At 40.5% G+C, this 20,904-nt stretch overlaps 1 protein-coding gene and 1 long non-coding RNA gene across 15 annotated transcripts in view; one reads left to right on the forward strand and one right to left on the reverse strand.

Moving 5' to 3' along the window:
• Positions 1-11,256: 11,256 nt before the first annotated feature.
• LOC117703914 (uncharacterized) lies at positions 11,257-16,362 on the reverse strand. Its single transcript, XR_013111555.1, has 2 exons — positions 16,219-16,362; positions 11,257-11,464 (listed from the first exon to the last, which is right to left on the reverse strand). It is a non-coding gene; the product is annotated as an uncharacterized LOC117703914 (long non-coding RNA).
• A 300-nt stretch (positions 16,363-16,662) lies between these two features.
• Picalm (phosphatidylinositol binding clathrin assembly protein) overlaps positions 16,663-20,904 on the forward strand; it is an 83,624-nt gene continuing 79,382 nt past the window's right edge. For 6 of the 14 annotated variants that reach the window (XM_076937704.1, XM_034495867.2, XM_034495820.2 and 3 more), the window contains exon 1: positions 16,819-17,038. In XM_076937704.1, the coding sequence (XP_076793819.1) occupies positions 16,909-17,038 (130 nt within the window). In that variant the 5' untranslated portion in view covers positions 16,819-16,908. Of the gene's footprint in view, positions 17,039-20,904 lie in introns of all 14 variants that reach the window. The other 8 variants (XM_034495837.2, XM_034495844.2, XM_034495829.2 and 5 more) reach the window with 4 other exon arrangements.

Genomic DNA, 20,904 nt, shown 5'->3' on the forward strand with positions numbered 1-20,904 from the left:
TTTTCCAATCTGATGGGGGTTGCCACTTTGTCCACTAACAGTGTCCTTTGCCTTACAAAAGCTTTTCCTTTTCAATTTTATGAGGTCCAATTGTTCAATTGTTGATCTTAAAACATGAGACATTGGTGTTCTGTTGAGGAAATTTTCCCTGTGCCAGTGTGTGTGAGCCAAAGGCTTTAGCTGAAATACCCAACAAAGGGGTGATACAACCTGTAGAGACTATCTCCAGTAGCTAGGCACAGCCCCAGGTGAGGGATGGGGCCACCCACGAATCTCAAAATTTTAAACCCAGAAATGTTCCTGTCCGAAAGAAAAACAAGGACAAAAAGTGGAACAGAGACTAAAGTAAAAGGCCATCCAGAGACCGCCTCACCCAGTGATCCATTCCATCTACAGACACCAAATCCCCAGACTATTGCTGATGCCAAGAAGTGCTTGCTGACAGGATCCTGATATGGCTGTTCCCTGAGAGGTTCTACCAGCACCTGACCAATACAGATGCAGATACTTACAGCCAACCATTGGACTGAGCCCCGGGGACCCCAATGGAAGAGCTAGGGGAAGGACTGAAGGAGTTGAAGGGGATTGCAACCCCATAAGAAGAACAATAGTAACTAACTAGACCACCCAGAGCTCCTAGGGACTAAACCATCAACCAAAGAATATACATGGAGGGAGCCAGGACTCCAGATACATGTGTGGCAGAGGATGGCCTTATCTGACATCAGTAGGAGGGGAGGGAGGCTTGATGCCCCATTGTATGGGGATGCTAGAGAGGTGAGGCAGGAGTGGGTGAATGGGTGGAGAAGCACCATCATAGAGTCAAAGGGGAGAGAGGAGAGGAGATTGAGATGGGGGTTGGTGGAGGGGTAACCAGGAAAGGGGATATCATTTGAAATGTAAATGAAGAAAATGATCAATAGAAAAAAAAGAAGGAGCTGGGCGGTGGTGGCGCATGCCTTTAATCCCAGCACTTGGGAGGCAGAGGCAGGCAGATTTCTGAGTTTGAGGCCAGCCTGGTTTACAGAGTGAGTTCCAGGACAGCCAGGGCTACACAGAGAAACCCTGTCTCGAAAAACAAAACAACAACAAAAAAAACAAAACAAAACAAAAAAAGAAGGAAAGGAGCAGCTGGAAATTTAATGTTAGAATCAGGGCTTGTGTTGAAAGAGATAAGATTGGCGGACATAAATGGAATAAACGCAGGGGTGCCCTCAGGGCAGGACCCTACCCAGAGAAACCTCTAACTTCAAAACAAACAAACAAACAAACAACAAACAAACAAACAAACAAAAAACCCAAGCAGTGTTTTGCTCCTATAAAGCAACAACAAATCAAATCTGCCATAGATATGAGTCGAGGGTACTAGGGTACACCCCCAATTTTGTAGTTAACCTTGGCAATGCTGTCCTTGTGATTCCGGCTTTGTGAGTCACGAATAATATAAGAATAAAGGGGTTGTGTGAATATTCCTCCATGGCTGAGGAGAACCACTCAGGCCAGGCATGTGGCAAGAAAGTCCCTACATGGAGGCTCTGAAATGCCATTGTGTGAAGCCTAGATTGCATTAAAGACCCCAAGATGTTAAAGGTGCCAGAGTTGTGGAATATCTGCCAAAAAGAGCTACATAAAAGGAATGGAACCAGCCCAAGAGAGAGATGTGTGTTGCAAACAGCAAAGCAGGAAGGGCAGAGCCATCTAAGCTCTTTAGAGTCAGACATGGAGCGTTATTATTGCTCTGCTGGGCTTTGGTCTTGCTTTGAGCCAGTACTCCTTCATGCTGCTGTTCCCATTCCTCCCTTTGGAATGGTAATGTGCATTCCATGCCATTGTATGTTGGAAGTATGTGATCTGCTTTTTGATTTTGCAGAAAGTTTCAATTAACAAATTGCTTTGAGTCTCAAGAGAAGACTGGACTTTCAAAGCCTGAGATTATGAAAGACTATGGAAACTTTTGAGGTTGGACTAAATGCACTTTGTATTATGATATGGCTACGAGCCTCTGGGGTCAGGGAGTGGAATGTGGTGGTTTGAATAAGGGTATCCCTCCCCCAAGTTCATGTACTTGAATATTTGGTTCTCAGTTGGTGAACTCCATGGAGAAGGATTAGAGGCCTTTTTGGACGAGGTATGTCACTGGAGATGGGTTTCAAAAGGCTTGGACAATTCCAAGTGTTCTCTCTCTGCCTCATTGTTGTAGATCAAGATGTGAACTCTCAGGTGTTCCTTTGCTTGGTCATTGTCTTAGGGTTTTATTGCTTGAAGGGACAACATGACCATTCTGATTGGTCGAATAAAGGCTAGAGCCTATGATTGGGCTGTGGAAGGGAAAGGTGGGATTGCAGGTCTCAGAGAGGAGGAAGGAAGGTGGAGCAGAACCACATAGCCTGAAGAAGTCACAAGTAGCAAGGGGTCTCATAGCTGGGGCATAAATTAGTATAGTGACAGACCTGCCCAATCTAGGCATATAGCTTATAAATAACTGAGTTGTGTGTTTTCTTATAGGGCTTATTGGGGTAAAAAATTACTGCAACAGGCACCCAAGGTTATGATCTGGCAACTGGGTACTTTCCCCCCACTAATCCCATCAGTCCTGCTCATTCTCTGAATAATGTACTTGTTCCACCAGGGAACATTTCTGCATACTCTTTTATGTGCTATTTTAGTAATATCAATTTGCTAATTGTGAAGACAAAATTGTTATATTAGATCATAAAGAAAGCCTGCCTTTGGTTTTGTTGGTTTTGTTCCTGCTGCTGGTTAAAAACCTTTTGGTATGCTTTATTTAAGACTGTACTTAGCCAAAATGCCTAATGTGTAAGAAAGCTCAAATATAGGCTTTGTCTTGTGTTAAAATAACATAGTTTTAGTAAACATAATAAATTAACCAGCTTGCAGTCTGAGGTTGAAAGTTACATTTGCTTTGTTGATCTCTTTGGTACTCTAAGAAAGCATGCTAGGATCCTTTTAAAAATGCAATTTTTTTTCTTGATACTAAAAATTGTTCTGAGAATTGTATATTGAAGAATACACAGCCTTGGTGTATCTACCCATCAAGCATACTGAGCAGACCTGCCCAAACCTCCAATGTCCTGGAATTCCATCTGGATGCAGTGAAGACACAGCGTCAGAGGCTTAAAAATTTACTCTTCCCCCCATCCCTCTTCTAATATCTCAACGCCCTTAATCAGCTTGAAGAAGTTAAAGAAGAGTCAGCGCCCCTTTTCCCTGGGCTTGGGGACTAAGGTGGCTAATATTGGTCTGTCTTTCTAGGGAAAAGTAGTGGTTTTGATGGAACAGGGAGGACTAGCTATGACTTATTGCATAGCCATAACCTATTGGTAAAAATTTGTATAATTAATATCAAGATGAAGCTATAATTTCTTAAATGGTACAAAATTTACTTTAATTTCAAACTTAAGGTTTTCATTGGTACGAGCTTCTTATTGATATAAAAGTGAGATGAATATTGATACTCTCATGGGCATTGTGCCTGTATAACACATTTAGGAATACAAGGCTTAGACCCAGTCCTTCTTTAACTTTTTTAACTGATTTGGGATGGTCAGCCTATGAGTTAAGGGACTATAGCAAATTCATGGCTTTGAGTTTATTGTTAGGGTGTTTTCCATATTTTATTTAGAAATAGCTGAGAGGAGTTAACAGACAATAGTCCAGGTTACCTTACATGGATACTTGGTTTTCAAAACGTCAGAAGTCCATAGAATTGACATTACAAATATTTATATATTAATGTTCATTTTGATTAGAGACCTGTCTGCTCCTGACAGCTTCCAGTCATGGATTCTAAGAAGAAATTGAGCATCTTTGGAGTTACTCCAGTTGTGTTGAGACAGCCACTTGGCAAGAATTGCCTCTTTCCATCTACAGACAAATTACTGTCCAGAAAAGGACACACTTGCAGAATAGTCGACTGATTATATCTGCCTAGACAGAGTAATCGGCCCTTAATAATTCTGCATCACTAAGGTCTGTCAGATGATTCTGGGCCAGAAGGCTGAAGATTTGATGCTCCAACATTCGGTAGTATAGGGGCTTTCCAGGTGTTCAGCAGGCTCTATAAATTGGCTAAGTTTTAGAAGCTATGCTTAGTGCTTCCCGTAATTTCAGTTAACTCAGTCATTCTGGATTTCTGATGGGGTTGAAGACCTATAGTCTCATAGCCAATACTGGCTATTTACTTTGAAAGAAAAGATCTGAGTGAATGGTTTTCAGCTGACATTCATTCTAAAGCCAAGAAAAAAGCCAGGTTCAGAACTAAGTGTTTTAGTTAGGAGAGATAACAGAGGTTCTGGTTAATCAACAAAATGATGGACTGTGTATTAGGACTATCTTGTACCTCACTGGTACAATTAGGACTAAGTATGCTCTAATTGTATTGTGAGAAAAACGTTTTAACAGAAAGGGTGATATGTAGGAGGAGCTAAGGGGGAAGGAGTACCGAGAGGAAGAGATGGAGTAAGGAGAGGAGAAGATGAAGGAGAGGAGAAGCTAGGTGATAAGAGAGAAAAAGAGAAAGGGGGGGGGGCATGAAGGCAGATGTTCATGTGTCTCCACCAGTCAAAGATAGTTTATATATCTAGGTTGGTTATTGGGTTACACTTCTGATTGAGCATTACCAAACTTATAAAGCCTTTGATTAACATTTAAAAAAATGTATAAAAGCAAAAAGGAAAAGGGGGCATGGGATAGGGGTTTTCTAGGAAGGGGAAATGGGGAAAGGGGATGGCATCTGAAATGTAAATAAAATATTTAAAAAACCAAAAAAATGCAAATCAATGAACTCTGTGAAATACAGAAAAATCGTTTAACCTAATTTGATAGGAAAGAACCCAAATTACCTAATTTGTCATTCTGGAAGAATATAAGCATAACATTTGAGAAAAACGTTACTAATGAACTACAATAAACTGACAATGTCCTCATCCTCAAAGAAGCTGTCTTGATGTTGTTGACTTCTAGAAGGCACAGAGAATTAGGATAATTTGGCCTAAGTGGAAGAGGAAGATGACTAGTGAGATAAGTTCAGATCTTCCTCTTTTGTTTACCCCAGAGAACAATACATGAAAAACCTAATAGAGCCTCTGCCTCCTGGGGATAGGTAGGTATACAATAGGGAAGATAGAAACCACAGATAATCATGTCTTTGTGTGTGCATGCTTATATTCATACAGGTGCATGTGTGTATAGGCCCGAGGATGAGAAAATTAGTGGCGTTTCTCAGTTGCAGTTGACCTTGTTTGACAGGATCTCTCATTGGCCTTGGGTTCACCAAGTATGTTAATCTAGGTCACCCAAAGGGCTCTGCCTGTTTCTGCCTCCAGAGAGCTGGGATTATAAGCACCACTAAACCCAGCTTTTATTTTTAGTAGGTATTGAGACTCCAATTTAGGTCCTTGTGCTTGCAAGGCAAGCCCTTTACCAACTAACCCTCCAGTCTCAGTAATCATGTTTTAAGATGTAAACTCATTTCTTTTTAATAAAAAGAGAATGAGTATTGTAGCTTAGGGCTAGGAGATGAAAGTCACCAAAGGTACAAACTATCTATACTGTTGCTTTGACATTCTCAGTATGTAGCTGTTACCTAATTTCTAAGATCACTCTTTATACTTCAGTCATTATCAGGTAACATCCAATTCAATTCACCAACCATTCATGCCAACTGAATAAGACTTTGCAGCCCAAACGAATGACAGGGATGCACAAAGTGTGTTTGTCGACCAGGACACATTGCTATAATTGTTCTACTTTGCTGTGTGTGGTGCTGTGTGCTTGTAGTCCCAGATGCATGGGAGAGTAAGATGACAAAGCCATTTGATCCTAGTAATTTAAACCAGCCTGGCTAACAGAAAGGTCTTTTCTCAAGGGGGCTATATCTTGTGGGGCTAGGGAGATAGAGCAGTGGTTGAAGTGCTTGCTTGCCACACAACTATGAAGTCCTAAGTTTGATGGAGTATACCTATAGTAATCTCGGCGTTAGAGACATACAGATAGGAGCAGCTCTGGGGCCTGTTGGCCAGCTAATCTAGTCAAATTGGTATGCTCCACGGCCAGTGCAAATGAAAGAATGAGACTGCATGACTCACAGTAGTCTTTTTGTGTTACAATTTTAAATGTGTTTTCATATACTGTACATGAGTCACTATCACCTCCTTTCTAAAACTTGTGTTAAGGACTGTTTCATGCATCCTAGCTGACTGTCTCCAACCAAACACATTATTTTGCTAACACATCGTAGCTAGTTAAGCTCAGACTCCCTTATCATTACAGTTTTGGTATTTCAAACTGTCTTTCTGTTTTGTTCTCTCGAAAGCATAGACTGTCCTTTAGTAAATCAATTGATATAATTTGATGTGCATATTTGACCACATTTTTGGGGGGTTCACATTTTTTTCTCATGCCAACTTCTACATTTTTCATTTCCCACAGAATCAGGATAAATTGCACATCCCCTGCAGTGACCAGGGAAGATTTGGCTAAATGTCAACTATGTTAATTGGTATAGAGAAAACAACGGCCTTATTTTTATCTGATTAAAAATCCCCACAAGCATTCCCTTATGAACTAAAGCCACGTCAGAACAAAGTGACTTAATTATAAGTTTGGCAGATGCACCCTTCCTGCCACTCCTTTACTGTAGCATATAGAAATGTTACTGTTTCCTGCCAACTTCCAGAATCACAAATTTTAATTCTATTTTTGGAAGCTTATAATTTGGTACTCAAAACTTTTTCTGAATTATCAATTAGAATAAAAATGAACTTGTTTTAAAATATTTAAACAACTTATGTACTGAATAACATATAGAACCTTACATAAAAGTCAATCTGAGAGCCTGGGAATGTGGTTCAGTGTGTTAAGTGCTTGCTGTTCATGCTTGAGGATCTGAGTTCAGCTATCAAATATTCATATATGAAAGCTAGGTGTGGCAACTTATGTCTTTAATCCTTGTGATGGGGAGGTGGAGACAAGCTGACCCAGGGGCTTGTTGGCTAGCCATTTTAGATACCCTATCTCAAAAAATAAGGTGCACAGTGAGAGGGAAGAATGAATATATATATATATATATATATATATCTGCTACACATACACAAACACACACACACACACACTCACCAGTCTGAGATAATTTATTCTACTGTTAAAAAGTCTACATCTTTTTTTAAAGCCCCAGGATGAGCAGGTTACATAACATGATTGCTTCAGTTAATGGGGGTGTAGGAGGTGTAGGTGTAAAAGAGTAAAAGGTAATGAACTTTGATAAATTTATATGAGCAGTAAGATGGCATCAGGTAAAACTTAGTTTGTATCAGGGTAGCTGTAGTTTCAATGTTTGTTTGAAATTGTATGCTGCCTCTTTAAGGTTGGCATTTCTCAAGACTATTCTGCCTTTAGCTTGTTCTCAGCTAACCTTCATAATTTCATGACTTCACCACTCATAGGCACTCTTGAATTATCTGACACACTAGTATCTTTACTGGAAGCCACATGAGGCTCCTTTGGTATCTCAGATCCATTTGGATGTCTCGTAAGCAATTAAAAATCAGTATGCAAAGACTTCCAGTTTCCATTTCAGCTTGGACATACCTTAGAAGTTACTACTTTATTGTAACAGGTCGAATGCTGAATAAATAAAAAAATAACTAAATAAGTAAAAGTTGAACAAATGAAAACATTAACAACATATTTTGGGGGCTGGTGAGATGGCTCAGTGGTTAAGAGCACTGACTGCTCTTCCAGAGGTCATGAGTTCAAATCCCAGCAACCACATGGTGGCTCACAATCATCCATAATGAGATCTGATGCCCTCATATGGGTGTCTGAAGACAGCTACAGTGTACTTACACAAAATAAATAATAAATAAATTCTAAAAAAAAAATATTTTGGATCACTTAAAACAGTGAAGTCGGAGGGTAAATCAAGTAATAGTCTTATATACAGAAACAGAAGAAACACAACTAAGAGAGTGAATATACATTAAAAGATTATTAGATTGGTTTCCATGATATAGTTTGGGTAGTCTAACACTGGCTATCTTCACACTGGAGAGGCTGAGAATCTGGTAGCTGCCCAGTCTGTTGGGCTGTCTGTCTCAGAAGTCCTAGCCTGGTACTGAAGGCCTGGGGGATTCCAAGAAAGCATCTGGATTCTGGTATCAGTGGAGTAGCAGTAGCTAGACAGGTAGAACAGTGAGGATTTTCAGAATAGGTAAACTATTCTGCATACTGTAATAGAAGATTCAGGTTATCATATACTCATCAATATTTATAGACTGTGCAACACCAAGTGCGGAGACTAATGTAAACTCTGTGTTGGGTAATAATGATATATCAGTGGCATTTATTGTCAAAATGCATATGATGCACAGTGGGGGAAGTTGTACAAGTGTGGGAATACTTTTCCCCCATATAGGAAATCAGTGTTTTATGCTCAAATTTTCTGTGAACCTGAAATGTCTTTAAAAATATCAATACAGTTTACTTGATGGGATAGACATGGGGAACCAAAGAGGAGTTGGAAAAGGGTAGATATGATCTTAATACATTTTATTAGTATGTGAAATTACCAAAAAATTTGAAAAAAATATTAAAGCTGCTCATGGTGGCTCTCACCTGTAATTCCATCACTTGAGAAAAACAGATAGGAATACTGTTGTAAGTTTCAGGCCAGTCTGGGCTATGAGTTGAGAGCCTGTCTTAACAAACTTAAATAAATTAAATAAATAAATAAATAAATAAATAAAGTTTTAATAGGTGAGGTTGCATGTTATGGATGATACAACTGATCCATTTTGCAAATCATAGTGTATGCTTCATTTCTCACTCCCTCTTCTTTCGGTCAATATTCTCTGCAGTCTAAAACAAATACCATATTTTTCTGATACTCAATCAATCCAGATTTGTAGTGTTATTTGATAAGCTGCAATTGTACATTCTTCTCATGGTAGTCACCTTAATTTCTGTAAGTATCAGGCTATCTTGTTCTTTTTGTCGGATGTTCATTTGCAAATCATCCAATGTAACACTGACTCGCTGCATTTATGACTGAGAAGCATATATCTGGTAATATGTTGCATTATCTGTCTAGAGAGTAAGACGAAATAAGACCTTTAAAGGCATTTCAAAGCCATAGCCCTAGATCTAAAGGAAAGGCAATAAAACTATGTGTTATAATCTATTTAGATCTTTTTCTTTTTTTTTAAAAGACTCAAGGACATGTATATTTTTTTCTTTTTAAAATCTGGGTATCATCATTTAACCTTACCAGAACCTGAAGAATTAGCCCCATGTCTGGCCAGTGTCAAGATTATGGTCTGAGGCACCCTGAGTAAAGGCCAATAGGTTCCATTAGCAAAGAAGGGAATTATTCTAAAGGAAGGAGATAACATAGCTAAGATGATAAATAAGCAAGACCAAGAGAACAAGCATGCAAAGAAGAATGTGATCCTCTGTGGGGTCTTGTTCCAACATTCTTAGATGGGAAGAACCTTCTTCATATAGTCGTCATCAATGGTTCCCACTGGATAGCTATCTACTTATATTATCTGGAGTTCTCAACATGCCATATAAAATCCTTCCTATACTGGCAATATCCCTGAGGTCAACTCCTAAGATTCTATTTCTTCTTTATCCTCTCTGGACACACTAGTCTTCTATTATGTAAACAAGTTCAATTTGTTCTTGGCTGAGAGTCTTTTTATTTATTGTTCCCTTTATATAAAATGATCTTTCCTTCCCCTCCCCCAATATCTCTCCCTCGTTTGTACCCCTTTTGCTCTTTCATTTTTTGAGACAAGAACTCATTCTTTAGATGGCCTCAAACTCCTGGCAGTCTTTGCTTTTGTCTTCTTGGGATTATAAGCTTGAGCCACCATAGGCACTCAAGTCGAGGGTCATCATAGAAAAGCTCCAGATTGAAGTCCTATTCTTCTATTTGTTTTTTAACAAGTCGTGTATATTTGTTGGACAACATACTAGGTTTCTCTGACCCTCCCCCATGATACTGAGCATGCTCACTGCTGATTACTCCTCCACTTCCCTTTGCATTTGTTTTGTAAGTAATGGACATTTGACGGGGTGTAGATGGGACCTCAGTGTACATTTTGATTTGTGCTTCTATGATGGCTAAGGATGTTAACATATTGGAGATCTGTCCTTCTTTTGAGAACTATTTGCCAATTTATTGATTACTAGTACAGTTTGTTACTAGTGTTTAACTAATGACTCCTTACGTAGTCTAGATATTAATTCCACACTTGATGATTGGAGATCTGTCCTTCTTTTGAGAACTATTTGCCAATTTATTGATTACTAGTACAGTTTGTTACTAGTGTTTAACTAATGACTCCTTACGTAGTCTAGATATTAATTCCACACTTGATGAATAGTTGACAAAGATTTCACCGGTCTGTTAGTAATTTCTTTAATCAATGTATGTGCAAAGAAGATTTTTAACTTGATGTGATCCCACTGTCAATCTTGCTCTTCTTTCTTGAGCTACTGAAGTACTTTTCAGTTCTTGCCTATAGATAGGTACCTATGTGTATTAGTTTTATTGCTGTGACAGAATATCTGACAAAAGCAACCTAAAGCAGGAAGGGTTTATTTGGGCAACAGTTCGATCTAACCTTGCAGTCTATCATTGCAGGAATGTGATGGCAACAGGAACTTGAGGCAGCTGGTCACATTGTATCTATAGTCAAGAAGCAGAGCCATGAGCACCATTGCCCAGCCCCCTTTCTCTCTTTTCATTCAGGCAGAGGCCCCAGTCCATGGAACCTGGCTCACATTTAGGATCGTCTTCCCCACTTCAATTAACCAATCCTAGAAAATCCTCACAGACATGATCAGAGACTTATTTCCATGGTGATTCTAAATCCTGTCAAGTTGACAACCAAGATTAAGTATCACAACTAGGAAAAAGCCTAACCAAGGAAGACCTCTATAATAAAAACTTTTAAAGCAATGAGGAATAAAATTGAAGACACTAGAAGATAGAAAAAAAAAACCTCTATGTTCTGAATTGGCAGAATTGATACTGTAAAACTGATTCAATGAAATCGCCACCCAAATTCAATGGCATTATTCACAGGAAGAAGAAAAAGAAAAAATCTAAAATTCATATAAAGCACAAAGGACCCAAATAGCCAAACTACAATACAGAAAAATCAGCTGAAGCTTCTGATCTCAAATTAGATTATAGAGCCACAGTATCAGACATATTTTAGATAACAATTTGAGAGATTTCAGTCATTCTTTTTTTATTTTTATGGAAAATTTTCCTTTCATACAAGTCATTCTTTAACAAAGCAAATACATTACTCTAGGTGTTCCTGGTCATACAGCTCTTCTAGGAAGTGCTTCTCCAATGACTCACTTGTCAACCCCAGGTGTCTTCCATGTTGTGGTTTCAACTTCTTAATTCTCTGAAGTCTTTATTCAGCTGGGAGTAGGAAAAGAATGTTGAACATATGTTAGAGGTTTTCAGGGCTCATTGCCCAAACCATCATCATTTTCTGTCTGTGTTCTCTTGGACAGACATCAGGCATTTGGCCCCAACTAATCATAAAGGTGGCCAGGAAACAGTCTAACTGTATGCTTAAGAGAGGAAAGAAACCATTTGGTCATCAGATGTTTGTACTCCTTCAAGTCATGAAGCTGTTTTAGAATGAAGGAGATAATGCATGTTACATGCTTGGCACAGAAAAAGTAATCAACACATGGATGTTATTATTATCACAAATATGAATGCTGAGAGCTTGAATTAGTCTTCAGTTGAAGCAAAGTCGTTGCTTGAGTTCTCTGTTACAAAGAAGAGTGTGTTATATAAGACAATCTTTTACTCATTTGGCTGCATCTTTAAGTAGAAGAAGCAGCTAAAGATAAGGGAGGAATGAGTTGCTGGATGTTCATAGCAACACATGCCAAAGGGATCTGATTTAGAAAACAATAATGTCTGAGAAGAACAGAGAATAATTAGGCTTTCTTTGGACCTCAAGATAGGTTTAACTAAAGTAACAACTAGAAAAATGTTGTCATTCTTTTCCATGTTTTTACCCCTTTACTTTCTTTTGACACAGGTCTATGCAGATCAGATTGGCTTTCTGGAATTACAGGCGTGTGCCACCACACCAGGCCCACTTTCTTACTTTTAAGCTATACAAGTTATCAGGATCCTCAGATCAAGCATACATTTTAATTCCCACTTATTTTCTCCTCTTTTCCTACTTCAAGATTTTTAAGGTCTAAGAACAGGCCAGGGATGATGGTACATGTCTGTAATCTCAATACTCAGAAGTCTGGGGCCAGGGAAACATGAGTTTGTGGTTAGCCTGGGCTAAAAAATAAATGTAAGTCCGTCTTAGGCTACAGAATAAGAGCCTACCTCAAAATAAAGTAACAGAACATGGAAGCCTACAAGTACAATTCCTACCCCACCATAGTCTAAGAAGAGAGACCATGCTTATCTTGTACATTATAATATTCAACAGGACCTAGAACACTGTCTACAGAGAAGAAAATCTATTTGTTGACTGATTTTAATTTATATTGTCAGTTGCTTCAATAATTGACTAAATGGTCTGTATACAGTTAATAGAGATAAAATGAGTTTCTAAATCTTGTTTCTGCCACTTAGAATCTGTGGGACTTAGGGAGGTTAATTTATTGGGCTTGTTTTTATTCCTGTACAATACTTTTTGCAAAAGTTTCGCTGTATTTGTGTCGATAGAAGGCATTAAAAATTGTTTATCCTTCCTCTTGGACTCCAGGACTCTCTCCAACACACACACATTTAGTTGTGAGAGCTTAGCGACTAACATATACTATTCACATTGTTTCCTTTTGTTTGGAGACTGTTCATTTGTAAAGCAAACTTGTCTTCAACTTGAACTGAAATAGAGAATTAATAAGTTCACATAGAACTATTGGGTTCATCATTAGACCTGGATACAGCATCTGAATCAGTTCCTGACATACAGTAAATGTTCAACACATAGTTCTTGAAAGAATGGATTAACAAAATCTGAGTAAGAATGTTGCCCCAGACAGATAATTATAGGATAGTTATAGGATGGATATGATATATTAATAGAAAGGCAGGACGATTTTATCAGATGGAAGATTTGCAGTGATGGTCTATCTAAATAAATTGTTTCATTCATTCATCCAACTATTACACTGTAAATTTGATGCACACCTGCTGTAATGTAGCTTGAGGATATGTATCAGTCGCTTTTCTCATCACTAAGACAAAAATATCTGAACGAAGTACCTCATGACAGGATTGTCATTCCTGGTTTCAGGGTGTCTCAGCTCATTCATCAGTAGTGGGGAGATATGTAGAGTGGCACTGTGTTCCTAGGAATATGTGGCAGAGCTCCTAACATGACAGATCAAATAGAAAGCACACAGCAGGACCAGAAGTAGTAGGTCAGGCTATAGCCCTCAGAGGAGTACCCCCTAGGGCCTACCTCCATCATACAGGCCCCACAACCTCTCCAAATAGCACTACCAGTTCAGGACCAGGTTTTTATTTATTTTAAAATTTTTACTATTTAAAAATCATTTATAGGGTCCCATGTGTCTGTGTATATGTGCATCTGTCTTCAGAGGCCAGGACAGGGCATTGGATCCCCTGGAGCTGGGATTTGAGATGGCTATGATTTAACCCAGCTGCTGGGAACTGAACTCAGGTTCTCAGCAAGAACAGCAAATGTTCTTAACACTCAACCCTCTCTCAGCCCCAAGAATAGGTATTTACATAAAACACATGATTCTGTAGGAGGCAGCCAGATTGAAACCATAAGTCTCTCTGTTTCCCCTCCCCATGTTAGTACAACAACTGAAGAACTAAGTACAGAATACTATCACTAGCAAAAGGAGATTCACACCCATTAGGATGCAAACCAAAACGGTATTTCTAAGTGTAGTAGGCAGCATACATGTAGGAGAATGGAAACAGATGAGGTTCAGTAAGTAGTTAGGTCAGGGTAGATCCTAAAGAGTCCTGTTTCCATGGCTCAAAGACCTGATTCTTATCTTCTAGGATGGTGACAGTGGATTTTGCTTTACTTTTTGTTGCTATAGCAGAATACTACAGATTGGATAATTTTTGTTTATTTTTTTGAGACACGGTCACCCTATGTATCCCTGGCTCTCCTGAAACTTACTATGTTCAGGCCGGCCTCGACTTCATAGAGATCAACCTATCTCTTCCTTCTAAGCACTGGACTTCAAGGTGCATATCACCATCATTACCACCACCAACTCTCTCATTACCACTGTCACCCCTACTATCATCACCACCATAATCACCACCACCTCCATTACCACCACCAGCACCTCCCCCATTACCACCACTACCACCTTCCCGATTACCACCACCACCACCACCACCACCGGGTAACTTTTTGTTTTTCAAGACGGAGTTTCTCTGTGTAGACCAGGCTGGCCTCAAACTCAGAGATCAGCCTTCCTCTGCCTCCCAAACGCTATAATTAAAGGCAAGCACCACAACCCACAGAACTGGCTAATTTTTAATAAACATACATTGATCAATTCTAGAGGCTAGGAGGTCCAAACTCAAGAGCTTGATAATTTTAGAGCACAAGGCAAAAAGAAAGTGAGCTAGAGAGAAAAAGAGTTGGAACTTCAAGTACTTTTATAATTAGTATTAATCCATTTATGATCTAAATGCTTCCCATTAGGCCACATCTTAACACTGTTGAGGATTAAAATACAGCGTATTAATTGGTGGTATGGGGGTAGGTCATGGGTGGGCACATTGTGGAGACATAATCACTGGAGAGTTCCTAGACAATTTAAGTGCAAAGACAACCCCACTATAGGTTCAGAAACTATCAACTGGATAGTTGGTTAAAGAATGATATAGAAATTAGCTAAGAAATTAGTAGAATAGTTTGAGAATAAAAGAGATTATAATGGATTAGAACTTGCACACATATGTGTGTCATGTGAACATGCATACTTGAGTGCTCGCCACACACAAATGCAAAACACAAACAAAAAAAAATCCCTGGTCATTCCACAGTCTGATAAACATCTGTACCAAAGTACAGATGGAATGCAGATGCATCAAAGGGGGGTTTACAATTTTGTGAATTTTCAAGCTGGTTTGTCAAGAATGAAACCTGCAGGCTTAAGAATTGAGTTTTTGCCAAAAGCACCGTGTTTCAGAATGGTGTGTGTGTGAGAAAGAAAGGGAATGGAAAGAGACCACAAAATTCCTCATACCACACACAATTTTAAACATCTATTAGCTCTTCATCCGTTGAGAGTTAACAGATTTAAGCACAGTATTCTAGATTTGGTTGGCAGATGGTGTACACAGATTTTTGAGTATGCTTGCATCTCATTTGAAACTAGCAAGATTACATAGAACCATGATGGTAACTTAACATTCACAGAGAATTTAAAATCTATCCCTAACCCTGAGTTAAATGTGGAGCACTAATAACATTTAAAAAGGCTTTGTTAATAGATCTTCTGGATTTCATAGATCTGAGTCTCGGTATGTTAATACTGTTCTAAAATGCCTACAGGGCAGAGTCAATATCTTTCCATGGAAATCTGGCTCACACAAGAGGAGAAAAGAGGCCAAAGGGAAGAAAGACTAAACCAGGGGAGATCGCAGGTACTGATGTCTGACTCTGAATGGGACTTCTCCTTTTACCGAGCTGTCTCACTTCCTTCTATGGTGTGGACCTTTAATCTCGCTAGTTGTCAGCCTTGTAGGGTCAAGTTAATCACTGTTGACATCATCCTACTACTTCCCTTTTCAAATTCCACTGAAGCTATGTGTTTCCTGTCGTATTTGACACCGCAGAGAATGAATACCGGGCTGGTTTATATCTAAATTTAGACTGGCAGGAACGTGGCGACTTTTAGTAAGTCGAGATAAACAAAACTAGGTGACGTTTCCAACACTCTCAAGGACGACGAGGGGTGCAAAAGAGCAAAAATCCCTGTTATTAAAAGGGGGGAGTGGGGTGTATTTGAAGAGTTCCATAGCTATGAGGCCTGCTTGTAGGCTCAGAAAAAGAGACTGGCTGAAGCCGTTTTCTTTTAAGGCAGGAGGAGGTCCGTGGGGTCGGCGCCAAACTGAGCGAGGCGAAGCTCGGGAGCCCAGGCACCTCCACCTCGGGGAGAAACTACGCACAGGCGGAGCTGCCTCACCTCTTTGTCAAGCCCACGGCGTCAGCCTCAGACACGAGGATGTCCTCGCCTCGGGGTGAAAGAGGGGCGCAGCGGGCCGCCCCTCCCCCCGCCCCCTACGACACGCGGGGCCCTGCCTCGGGCGACCTGTTGGCAGGGAGCGTCACGTGACGCGGCGGGCCGCGCCGTCCCCGCGGGCGGGCCTCCTGTTGCGCCCGCCGGGCGGGTTCCACCACGTAGCGCGCGGGCGCCGCCCCGCTCTTCCCTCGCCGGAGCGAGGGAGGGGGGCGCGCCGGAGAGGAAAGGGAAGGGAGAAGGGGCGGGAGGAGGAGAGCAGGGGGCGGAACCCGAGTCACGTGACACAGGGGCAGCCCGGAAAGCTCCGAGGAGGAGCCTGGCGCCGCCATTTTCCTGCAGCCGCCTGTCCCTCTTGCCCGGTCGGGCTCCAGCTGACCAGGGAAGGGGTGGGCTGAGGCTGAGGCGCGGGGCCCGGGAGTGCCCCGACTTGGTGTGGGAGCCCGTGGGGAACACGCGAGCCGGGGCTCTCCGAGCGGGTGGCGGCGCGCGGCCCTGAGCCCCGCCCCAGGCCGGCAGGCGGGCCAGGAGCCGGTGGGGGTAGGGGGTGCGGTGGGGGGTGGGGACCCTCGGGCGCTTGGGGGTCCCAGGCCCGGCCGGCTGCGGAGCGGAAGGGGTGGCGGACAAGCCGCAGAGATGTCTGGCCAGAGCCTGACGGACCGAATCACCGCGGCCCAGCACAGTGTCACTGGCTCCGCGGTATCTAAGACAGTATGCAAGGCCACGACCCACGAGATCATGGGCCCCAAGAAAAAGCACCTGGACTGTGAGTGAAGCCCCCCGCACCCTCTCCCGACCCCTCTCCATCGTTTTCCTCTCCCTCTTGGGCTGCCTTTTCCCTCCCTGCGTCTTATCTGCACGATGGCTCCTGTGTCTGATCGAGCTGTGTTCTTTTCTGCTTCCATCACACCTGCCTTTAACGGCCTCTGCTCTTCCCTCAGAGAAAGAAATGTGACAAGCCATTCCCTCCCCCGCCCCCCATCCCCGGAGATCCCCTGAGACCCTCGCCTCCTTAGCCCCAGGCACCACCAAGCCCATCGCGCTCCTCCAACTTGCCTCCCACCCAGCTCCTCACCCAAACTCCTCTCCCAGCTACTGCAGCCTTTTTGCCTTTCCACCCCACCCGTCCCGTACCTCCTAGCCGCCGTCGGCTCAGTGTCTCCCCGGCTAGTGTCTCCTGGACTCATCGCCCCATTGTTCCATTAGCGTTTTTTTCCCTTCGGGTTTCCGTACTAACTCGGCTTGGTGGGCCCAGGTTTCTGTCACTTCTCAGCCCTTGAAGTGTGTTTCCTTCCATATCTTTCTGGTTTCCTTTCCTACCTACCTTTCTATCTACCTTTTCGGTTATCTTTGCCTTTCTAGCTTCCGTAAAGTTCCTTTGACTTCTTGTCACCTCCTTCTTTCAATCCTATACCCAGTTACTCGGCTTTTATTCCATTTACGTTTGTGGGGAGTAGAAACAAAGGGATTCAGTGTGGTGTGGGGAAAGCGTTGTGGGAAGTTACTATCTTTATTTGCCATCATTATATTGTCTTGAGTTTTGAAGTGGTGTGAGTTGTGCATGTCCGACCTTTCCCCTTTTTTTAATCCATATGAGGATATGGAAGAGGGCTTTGCTGGTTTTGGTATCAGTTCCTGGAACTGTTAACATTGGCGGTTTGAATTTAGAAGCTTGAGTGTCATGTGTTAGGATTCGAAATGGATTAATATATTTAAGTGCAAATAATCAGGGTTGGAAACGTTTTACTTTATGCTAGTTGTATCTTGTTTAACGTAACTCCAGCACTAACTTAGTTACAGTTAATAGAGCAAACTCCTCCCGATTGCTTTCTAACATGGGAGCCACCTGTAAAACCACCTCCTTTTTCTTCTTGCTTCTTTGCCCCAGGGTACAAAGCTCAGTGGATCACTCAATCCTTGAGTCAGTGGAATGTTTCAGGAAAAAATAGGGATATAGGCAAGGATAGTAAAAATTCTCTTTTTAAATGACTCCCGGACACATTAGCTAAACTGACTTTCATCATACATGAAAGTTGCTTTGCCCTGTGAAGCAAGAGTGAGCTTGTCCTGAAAGGGAATTCGCTGTGAGGAATCTTGTTTCTCATTTGGACTTTGGCTGTGAGGTTTGCACTTGGAAAAAAAAAATACAGCGTGTGAATTCTAAGATACACTGCTCATGAAGTGCTGTTAGAACAAGTTATTGCCTCAGACAAACCCATTATTCATTGTGATTTGTTCCCTCACTGTGGAAAAGTTTTATAAAAGTCATCATTTTGGTTGGCTGTGGTACTCAGACAGGCTGCTTTTTAACTGACCCTGTTTAGAAAAGTGGAAGATATATTTAAATGGTGACACTTCTATAAACATTCTTTAGGATATTGTGAATAAATTGTAAATAGGTTTGGAAAATACATACTTGGAGAAGATGCTTTTGTTTACATCCTTTTGAAAGACTACCCATGGGATCCTTTTTTCCCCATGCATCCAGTTCCAGGCTTGTCTCAAATTTGGTCATGTAGCCAAAGCTGGCCTTGAACTTGAGACTATAGTTCTGCCTCAGCCCTCCACAATGCTGGGTTGGTTCTGTGGTACAAAACCCTACTGTTTCTGTGTCATTGCTGTTTATGGGTTTTAATTTGTTTTTGTTTCTTGGTGTGGAGGGGGCAGAAGATACTTGGTAATATGTGAAATGTTCTTTAACTCAAAGTGATAAGTCATAACAGATACAGCATTGCAATGCTTTTTATGAAGGTGCATCTTCAGTTGCAGCAGTGATATTGGAAAGTGTTGCTAAAGGGGATAAAGTTAGACTGTTGGCTCTTTTTCCCCCCTCTTTTCCTTTTTGAGGTTAGAAGCAAAGGTTGTGGTTTTACCTAGTTAGCCACCTTTTGTAGTTATCGATCTTATAGATTGAAACTAGTTGGTATTTAAGGATAACCTAACTTTTCTCTATTGCAGCTGATTACAAACTCCCATACTTTTAGAGCTTGAATATACTTGGTAATTTTTTTAATATTAGTTTATTAAAAATAAGGTGCCTCTTGTTTCTTCTTAGTGAGGTTTTAAAACGGTGATACTATTTTTCCTTATTGTAAGCTGTTTCTCACTAATACTTTAGAAAAATCTCACTAATATGGGTTACAACCCTCCCTTCACACTTCAACATGCTTTGAAAAGTTACCAGAGACAGTTTTTGTTGTCAGTCTCATGAACTTCAGGCTATATGTAATAGAGAAATGCATCATTTCAAGTAATTTTTCTCCTTTGAGTAGTTTTTGACCCTTTAAGAATTTTTCTTAGTTTTGAAAGCTTAATTCTCTTATGCCTTTTAATGTCTTCAACTACTAATGTCTGCTTCTTTGAATTTAGTAGAAATAATTTCATTTTTAAAATGGTAGCATTTAACAAAAATATGCCTAGTAATTTGCCTTTCCTATAAATCTTTTAGCTTGTGGAAGTAGCTTTTGTGTACTTACTTGACATGATTTTCCCATATTAGGAAGTGATTATTGTCCATAAATTATGAGTCAATTCATATTTTATTGTCCATAAATTATGAGTCAATTCATATTACATTTTATGTTTATTGAAATTTTTTTTTGCTTATAGGTACTAGTACATAAAAGTATTTTAATGTTCCTACTGTGAAGTTGTTAAACTTGACAGATTTTCATTTAAATTCAGGCTTCTAATGGCCATTTATAATCAAGATAGAAGAGCACAACCCTTAAAATTTCAGATACAGCTATCTTCCCACCCAGATCCATAGCTGTTCAAGTTCTTTGTATAAAGTGTACAGTGTTAGCACACAGCCTACAATCTTCCCATATATCTTAAAGCATTTCCACATTACTTATACCTGTATGATGTAAATGCTATGTAAACAGTTGTAGTATTGTCTAGGGAACAGTGACAAAAAAAAATGTGTGTAATTTAGATGTTTTTGATCTGATGTTGTGGAACCCATGTAAACAGAGGGCCAGCTGTAATACGTGTATTAAAAGAAACTCTGCAAGGAGCTGACATTGATCCTTTATAGCTAGCTGTTCTGTTTGTAATTAACCAAATGAATTCTAAAACTCTTTTTTAAAAAGTAATTATATTTAAGGAGTGCTTAATAATCGAGTCGGTCAATGATGTTTCTTAGGTTTATTGTATATCTCTCATGTGGATAATTTTGAAGCATCTTTTAGTTTAATGGTGCAAGTGAAAAATAAAACACTTCATAGTGACTTGGCTATTTTCTTATGTTTTGAACGCTTAGGTTGGTCTGAAAATCTGTGTATCCTGTGTTGGCCTTGAACCCACAATCTTGCCTGTGTCTCCTGAAAGGTGGAATTGATGACAAGCATGAACCTCCATGATTGCTTGCAGAACATTTGCATGAAATATCTGAAAATACTGTATAAAAATTTTAGTTATCAAAATTGATTTAATTTACAATAGAGATTGAGTCTAGGGCTTTATACATGCTGGGCAAATGTACTCAGCCCTTTTCTAAGTTTTTTTTTTTCTTCTTGAGACACGGTAGTCTTGAATTTTCTTTGTAGCCCAGGAGGCAGGCCTTGAACTTGATTCTGCCTTCGCTTTCTGAGTATTATGATTATAGGCCTGTGCTACCAGGCCCAATGT

Source organism: Arvicanthis niloticus, chromosome 1 (genome assembly GCF_011762505.2).
Source record: "Arvicanthis niloticus isolate mArvNil1 chromosome 1, mArvNil1.pat.X, whole genome shotgun sequence".
Classification (NCBI taxonomy): Eukaryota; Metazoa; Chordata; class Mammalia; order Rodentia; family Muridae; genus Arvicanthis; species Arvicanthis niloticus.